At 48.0% G+C, this 8,372-nt stretch overlaps 1 protein-coding gene across 1 annotated transcript in view; it reads right to left on the reverse strand.

The window, feature by feature from the left end:
* The window catches only part of sdc3 (syndecan 3), a 41,265-nt gene extending 32,893 nt beyond the window's left edge, over window positions 1–8,372 (reverse strand). The window contains exon 1 of the mRNA XM_084918871.1: window positions 7,737–8,372. Within this exon, the coding sequence (XP_084774997.1) occupies window positions 7,737–7,790 (54 nt within the window). The 5' untranslated portion in view covers window positions 7,791–8,372. The remainder of the gene's footprint in view (window positions 1–7,736) is intronic.

An 8,372-nucleotide genomic window follows, 5' to 3' on the forward strand; every position in this document is an offset into this window, starting at 1 on the left:
AAAAAAAAGCTCCCAGTTGTGACTGCTGGTGGTAAATGTAAAAGTAAATGATAGCACTGCGGGTTATTATAGCCTCCGGCAGCAACTAATGGTTGACTTCATAATAAGTCCTGGAGATGAGTTCTTCCTAACTAATGATATAGTCTATAAAACCGTAAAAAGCAAAACAAACAAATTATAATTTTTTTTTAAAAAAGGTCCAACAGTTAAATACTGAAATATATTGAATTCAGTTTAATTTCTAGAGTTTTAGAGTACCAAGGAACAGGGGATGTAAGATCAAAAGCACTGGAACATTTAACTGTGCCAACGAATCCGCCTCCACGACAGGTTAGCAACAAGCTAATGAAGGCCATGTGATCATGTTGAAGAGGAAGATAATAATGGGAATACCATCAAACTACTATTTTGGGGGATACAGTGAGCCAGCTTAAGTTTGGTGCCGGCTGTTTTAGCTCCATGATAGACCTGAAGGACCGCCATGCTGCTCGAGGAGAGTGGGGAGTGTATACGTGTTCTACAATAAAGAAATATTTTATTCACGGCTTCTCCTCCAAGATTACTTCTGCACAAGGGCAAACCTGACACGCTCGTGATTTCCATAACGCTATCACCAAGATAAAGAGTGAACCTCCGGGATTTTTGCTTCTTATTTAAAGGTAGAAACTGCTCAGACCGGCAGATGGAGAGGGGGGTGGAGGGTCAGGTGGAGGCCTCCAAGAAGCGAGGCTTAGGGTCCTGTTGGGAGTGTAAAGTCGGGGCTTATCGTGGCTTCACCCCACTCTTATCAGCCGCATGCCAGGAAGTACACATTCCAGCATCTCCACTGGACGGCTCCGAGTGACCCCACCCATCCGGCCCTTTGTTAATGTAATTATTGTGTTGATACAGAAACGGGAGAGGGAAGAGAGTGGTACTAAAAAGACACACACACACACACACACACACGAGTGATAGTGAGTGAAAAATGATAGCATCATCTCAGCGTATAGTTAATATGCTGCTAGAAGGCATCTACGATTCTCACTCAGCCAAACACACACACACAGACACACACACAAGGGTTTGTTAGTGGGAAGGAGGCGCCCTGTTTCTGGGGGTTTTATTTATAGCGAAAGCTCTAACACACAGAGATCCCAGAATGCTTTGTGGGTTTGGGAGACGGTGCCGCGTTTACGCTCTCTAATTTTGAGTCCTGTAATAGCACACGCGCACACACTCACACATCCGCACACACACACACACACCGCTACTGTAAAGGTGAAAGACAACTGCCATCTTTTCATCTGGATGTTTTTTTCCCCCACTCGCTGTGCTTGAACGGGAGAAGGAGGGAGAGGAGGAGGGAGAGGAGGCCGGGATGAGACGTGAATGAAGCAAGCGACGAGAGGGGAGAGAGGAAAACGAGACGGCGCAAAGGAGAGGGGGGGGAAAAGAGAGAGGGAACGAGGGATGGGAGGGGACGGAGAGGAGAGCGGGGTGATAAAGCTGTGACAGCGGCAGCCATGGTGGTTGTCATGGCGACGGCCGCGGAGAGCAGGTAGAGCACAGTCTCCTGGGAATGAGCAGTGCATGCCTCCCTCCCCCACCCTGACTCTCTCTCTCTCTCGAAATCCCTCCATCGCTCTGGCCTCGCTCCATCCCTTTGCTGCCATCCCAATCATCCAGTCCTCATTTTGCCCAATATGGCCCATCTCCTTCCTTTCTCTCCCTCCATCACTCTCCCACGGTCCTTTTACTTCCCTTGCTCTGGTTTTTTAGGTTCCTTTTTTTATCCCCTTTTAATCGCCCACCATTCCTCCCCGTCTTTCCTCGCTGCCCCCGTCTTTTCCCTTGATCCCCGTCTTGCCATTAACTCTTTTTCTTTTTCTCCACGCTTTCTCCATTTCATGCCCTCCCCTCCATCCATCGCTTTCCCTCATTATCTTCTCTTTCCATTCCTCTCCCTCCCTTCCTCTTGTCTCTATATTCATCTAACCCCCCACTCCAGAGAATATGTATGTGAGTATGTCTGCGCAGTGCTGCCCAATTACTGCAAGGGAGTCTGTGTGTGTGTGTGTGTGTGTGTGTGTGTGTGTGTGTGTGTGTGTGTGTGTGTGTGTGTGTGTGTGTGTTTAATGTCTACACAAGCTGTGTTCCTAGCCTGTTTTGACCTACCTAAAACACCTCCAGCATTCTCCGTCTCCCTCTGACTCACTGAATCAACAAAACTGCTGCTGCACCCCACAGCTATTCACAGGAGCTGCACGCATATGTGTGTGTGTGTGTGTGAGCGCCGAGTTTGTGAGATTATTAGGGGCACAATGCTAAAGTGCGTCAGCGCACACATGTGAGCAGGCATGTCTGCACTTGCGTGGGGGGAACTGGTCATGGAGAGAGCAGGCAAAGTTTCCATGGCACATGGGGCCCCTTCCATCAGGACATGTTAGCGTGGCTCGGCGTGGGACTAAACGATAACTTTCTACCCTGCGAGTCTGGAGCGTAAGCAGAGATTAGATGACACATCTGTCAATTAAAGCAAACAACATTGCCATTTAAAGCAAAATATGTAAAGATTTAGGGATTTGGCACATTTATTGTTTAAAACATAACTGTGCACAGCAAATTCTTCTTCAGAAGCAGTTAATTACAATTTAAAGTCAGAAATGCTGATACTTCTCGGCATGAGAGATGCTTTTTTGTGCTTGCTTTTCATTTGTACTGACAGCCTGCGCATGACTGATGTTTATGTGGAAAGCTTAATGAAACTGTGGTGCTAAGTCACTTCCAGCCAAATCCCGACTGTTGAATGACTGTTGTCAGCGGTTATCAGAGCCACACAAAAGCACCTGTTGGGCAACATGTCCAAAATCTCCAACCGGATAACCGCCGGTCTAACATCGACCGACTGCTGATAAATTTCTGCAGAAACAGAACTTTCCTCCAAGAACAAACTAACTAACAGGAAAAGGATTTAGCCTATTGGCTGACCCTAATCACCAGCAGGTGCCCTGGTACTAATCAATATGCTGTGTTTAGAAGGCACAGCTGACCAGTAGGGTATTGCATCATGCGTCACTGCACTTCTATCTGCTTTTCTGGGAAGACTGATGTCAGGCTAAAAGCAACAGGCTACACTGTAGGATATACAGCTACTCTACAAATTTATTTTAATACTGTGTATCAAGTCTAAAACTAACCAAGTGTCAACATTTTGGTGTTTATAGCTAAGCAAACCATGCAAAAAAGGAATGTAAACAGGAAGTAAAAACAAAAACAAAAGAAGCAAAGCAGTTAAGTCCAAAAGTTGGGCCCCAAAGCTTACAACTGCCCTAATGAAGAACTGTGTTTTAATCTGGAAACACGCCTTTGCTGCAGTTCTTTGAGGCAGCCTGTGAATCAGGTCTGCCTTAGATCTACGTCTACAGTGAGCTACCCTTAATTGTGTTGCTGCTGCTTCATCGCCCAGCCGAGGAGGGGAGCGAAATTACAAAACAAAAACAGCAGAAGTGAGACTTCTAGTTAAAAACTAGAAGAAGAGTGAAGACTGTCAAGCTCTCAACCAATCAGCATGGTTTGATTGGTGGTTTGATCCCAGTCCGCCTGTCAGAATATCCTTGGGAAAGATGCCAACCCCGAGTTGCTCTTTGATGCATCCACAGAGTGTGAAAGTTAGAAGTGCTCAGGTGTAGAAAAAGCAAATAGATGAATGCACAGATTCCACCATTACTTCAGCTCATCGGGGCAGAACAACCCCCACTGAATCAGGTAGTCACAGGAGCCAACCTGCACACCAGCTGATAACATTACAGCTTTTATTATCCATGGGTATAAATGGAGACGAATATGCCTTTCATGATAAGAGGTAAACTATTCCAGGTTATCAGACTAAAGCTCTGTCCTTCTTCATGTTAATCTGAGCTCTGAGAACAAGTCTTCTCAACCACAGGGGCTTCATTTAGTCTTTGCTAAAGATGAGCTGCAGCATTCTGAAGCATCTGCAGGCTGAGTAAAGAGTATAATAAATTACAATGATATGGCCATGAGGACAAAAAAGGAGGCTGGGTCTTCTTCTTAGCACTTTTATACTTAAATGAAAAAAATGCTGTTAAAAGCGAACAAACTTTGCTCCACTCTGACAGAAAACCCCCCTCAAAATGCACGCATATAACCGCTAGATAAAACAAACTCTATCTATCTTTTTTTCCCTCGTGGTTGCAGACACCCACTATCTTTGTGTTCTGGGTAAACAGTCACATGCTCTTCACTGGAAGAAGAATATTCACAAACAAGGGTCACATGAGATGAGACGTCTAAATTATTAGTATGCAGTTTGACATCAGCGGGTAAAGGTCCCGCAGATTGCTGCGATCTTTCTGGGCTTACTCGGGGCCAATAATGACGGGCTCTGATTTATTGTCAAGTTTTTGCACACGGCTTTATTTTGGAGGTCAAACACGCACAGCTGCAGATTCTCAGCACCCATTGTTCTCTCAGATCAGACGAGGCCATATCGGCATGACCGGCACCGTGCAGGCAGGTCTCCTCGTCCCTCCCGCCGCCGTTATCGCTTTAATGGTAAATATGAAATTTCGATTCCCATTTGGCTGAATGGAGCACTAAAACTCCCTCCACGAGAAAGAAAAACTAATTTCACTCAAATGCAGCACATCTGCTGTCCCATGTGATAAGAAATTGCTTTCAGATATGAACAGACACACACAGACACACAAACACCCGGGCCGGTGTTAGGGAGGCTGAAGCCTATCTTTATTCTCTCACTGTGTCCATGAATGCAGCTCCGGATATGAACCATGATCCTTTTCATTTCCTCTCTCCAGTGAAAGGTGGATACCATGCCCTCACCCATCCCTTAATACACACACACACACACACCTGAAATACTTCCTCCACCCTGGCTGTGTTTTCTACCTGCCACCTTGTGTGTGTGTGTGTGTGTGTGTGTGTGTGTGTGTGTGTGTGTGTGTGTGTGTGTGTGTGTGTGTGTGTTTGCGTGAGGGGGACTTTGTCCTCCAGGAGAGCGAGAAGGACCCACTTCCTGTGTCAGATTGCCTCTCACATTCCACACTCTCCCTCAATCCGCCCGGTTTGCGCTATTTTTTCCCCTCCTCCTTGATCCTTCTCTCTTTCTTCCTCTCTATGGGGGGCTTTGTCTGCTATCGGAGGCACAAAACACTGATTCATTCCACGAGTTGAACATGATCCTCAAGAACACGACGCCTTTCCGCCAAACACACACACACACACAAACACACTCGCACCAGAAAACGCACTTGTTCAAGGAGAGAGAGGGCTGGCGAGAACAAGTTGTTGGCATTGGAGATTCACTATTTTTGAGCCCACACACAGACAGATGGACAGTCAGGGCTCTCATGAAGGCAAACGGATGCACGCACACACACACACACACACACACACACACACACACACACACACACACACGCACACACACAGGCTATCCGTGGGACACAACAGATGTCTGTGGGAAAATCAGTCTCCCATGTAAAATAAAGACGGCCGGATGTGATGTCACAGCTTTGACAACAGGAAATACCCACAGAGACAAAACACAGAGGAATCACTCAGAACACACACACACACACACACACACAGTCTCCTGGCTTCAAGCCAAGAAGCATCTGAGAAAAGAGCTCATCAGCGGATGCATGCAACCACGGGTCATGCGCACGTGCATTCAAAGCCCGGGGTTGCTTGAGGTTGAGTCTGTAATTATGACCCTCAACGGCAGCTGATCTATCAGTGCGCTCCTCACCACGGCGTATATTTACGTGTATGTGTGTCACACACCTGTCTCCATCTGCACACTTAAAGACAGATTAGGTCAGCTGGAGGCCGAGGATCTTTGGCAAGGACTGCAACCGACTGACCTACTACTCAGTGTTTATATCTGTGAGTGTGTGGTGTTGAAAACAGCTGCCAGAACTGGTGCAGCTTCACCGCAGAAACAGCAAAAGATGGTCCAAGCAAAGCAAGGGTGAATTAGGCAAGAAAAGGCATTAAGCAGCAACATTTGGGCCTTTTGTACAACAATATGGAAATAAAAACTGTGACTATGTATAAAAGTGGCTTAAAGCTGATGGATCTCTCTGAAGTAGAACTGGTTTCTCTGGTCTTCATGGGCTGTTTAATTAATTGCCTGTGAGAAATAGAGGTATCCAAATATCGATAGTATCGACAGCAGTGCTGGTATGTGCATCAGATCGATACTAGTGCAATGGGACCGATACTATTTCTACCTCCATGTAGCCTGCTGAATTGTGTTAAATTGTTATTATTATTTTATTAGAAAACGTATTAAATATATGTGTTTAGTTATGCTAACTAATTATCATGGAAATTAAAACTCTGTGATTTAGTGATCATTACAATGTGTTCCTATATAATTTTCTAAGTTGAAAGTGTCAATATCGGTATTGGTATCGGCAATACTGGCCCTGCATTTACTTGGTATCAGATCGATATCAGCATTTGCAGTATGGCACTAGTGAGAACAGCTCGGGACCTTTAACAGGAAGTAGCCATGAATGAAGGTATAAAACTAAAAATGCAGATTAGTTAAAAATAAAGCAGCTGGGGAGACGCGTTAAAGACCTCCAGCTTCTGAGTCTTGAAACTCAAAAGTAGATCTGCGTCTTGATTTGTGTTTTTGGCGCTATCCTCGTTTTCTCTCAATGATTCAGCGAGCTTCCTCCCTCTTCCTCCACCCCCTCCTGCTGCTTATGGGATAAATCTGGATTAATCGGTAACGGAAAGTGTGGGCGTGTTACGGGGGGCGCGTGAGGCTCGGCGTGGATAGTTCCGGAGAGGAGATAGGTGTGTGTGTGTGTGTGTGTGTGTGTGCAGAGGAGGAGGGGGGAGGCTCGCGCATTCCCTAAACAGCTTGCCTCCTCGCGATTCCCGATGACATCATTCCATCCGAGCACTCGTTCGCGGACCGCATCGCCGTTAACTTTCCCGTTACCCCACCCACTTTGTGCCACAACCACATACCGCCGCGGGCTGTGTCTGTCACACACACACACACACTTCTGCTTATAACCGGAGAATGCCCCCCAGTTGGATTCTGGCATCCGCACAATGAGGGCGCTGATATCTGGGAAGTAATGGAGCACCCCTGGACATCCAGTCACACACACACCTTCTCTCTCTCTCTCTCTCTCCACACACACACACATCGTCCTGCAGCGCGAGTACCCGGTAATAAAGTCGTTAAAGCCGCAGTATGACTGGAGCCCCCAAATTAAGGGCAGGATGTTGAGCTGGTGACACAGACACCACAGAACTAGGCACCGCACTAACACCCCGTAATCAAGCCCAATTAGAGATAACCCGCTAATTAACCCCCCCTCCCGCCCTCTCCTCCACACATGCACGCACACGCACCTCCTGACTCCAGGGGACACACAGGCCACAATAAATCCCGACATTGAGACACAAAGGCTGGTGTGTGTGTGTGTGTGAGCGTAAAGCAAAGGGAGAGGTGGGGAGGGGGTGTGCAAGGGGGTAGCCGCCCCCCCTCCTTAACAGGAGTCTGGGACGGCCAATACGGATCCTGGGTCGAGTGTAGGATTTCCTACCGATCACCGACGCGTCGCCACTGTCTCATTAACGATAGCGCACTCACTCACACACACATACACGTGTGCGCGCACCCCGACTCCCGTGTGCGCAACGAGAGCTCCCCGGTTAACAAAGGATGTAAGGCTCGTGCTTACCGTGGTGGCGTGAGCAAGCAGCGCCGTGAGCGCCAGCAGCCAAGGCAGCTCCATGGTCGGGGTGCGCGGGCACAGCCTCCCGGTGCCGCCGCCGATGCTGCTGCCTTTACCGGTGTGGGAGGGGTGGGGGGTTCTGGGAGGTGGAGGGACCCCCAAAAAAAGAAAAAAAAAGCTGCTGCTGGCTGTGCTGTCGCCGGCTCCTTGCTCTCGGTGCCTCGGTAGTCTGTCCAACTTCAGAGCGAGCCGCCCGTCTGCGCGACCATCCGTCCTTGTAGTCGGGCTTTTTAATCCAAGGCTTCACGCGCCCCTGCTGCTGGTTCCGGTCACCGCTGAAGCAGATTTCCACGATGCCTCCCGATCTGTCTGTTTCTGCGAGTTTTTGCGCTCGAAATCTGATAATTTACTACCAGAAGAAGCCAGACCTCGTCTCTCTCGCTCTCTTAATACACGCACGAGCTCTCTCTACCTCTCTACCTCTCTCTCTCTCTCTGAACACACACACACTCTCAGGCTCTCTCTCTCTCCTCCCCCTCTCCGTTGAGGGCAGGATGTTCCGTATGGCGACGCTGGCCTGGGAGTTTGGCAGGAGGAGGGGTGTGTATATGTGTGCGTTAAAAGGAAGTGTAGGGGTTGGGG

Source organism: Perissodus microlepis, chromosome 22 (assembly GCF_051167445.1).
Source record: "Perissodus microlepis isolate ML-2025 ecotype Zambia chromosome 22, ASM5116744v1, whole genome shotgun sequence".
In the NCBI taxonomy this organism is placed as follows: domain Eukaryota; kingdom Metazoa; phylum Chordata; class Actinopteri; order Cichliformes; family Cichlidae; genus Perissodus; species Perissodus microlepis.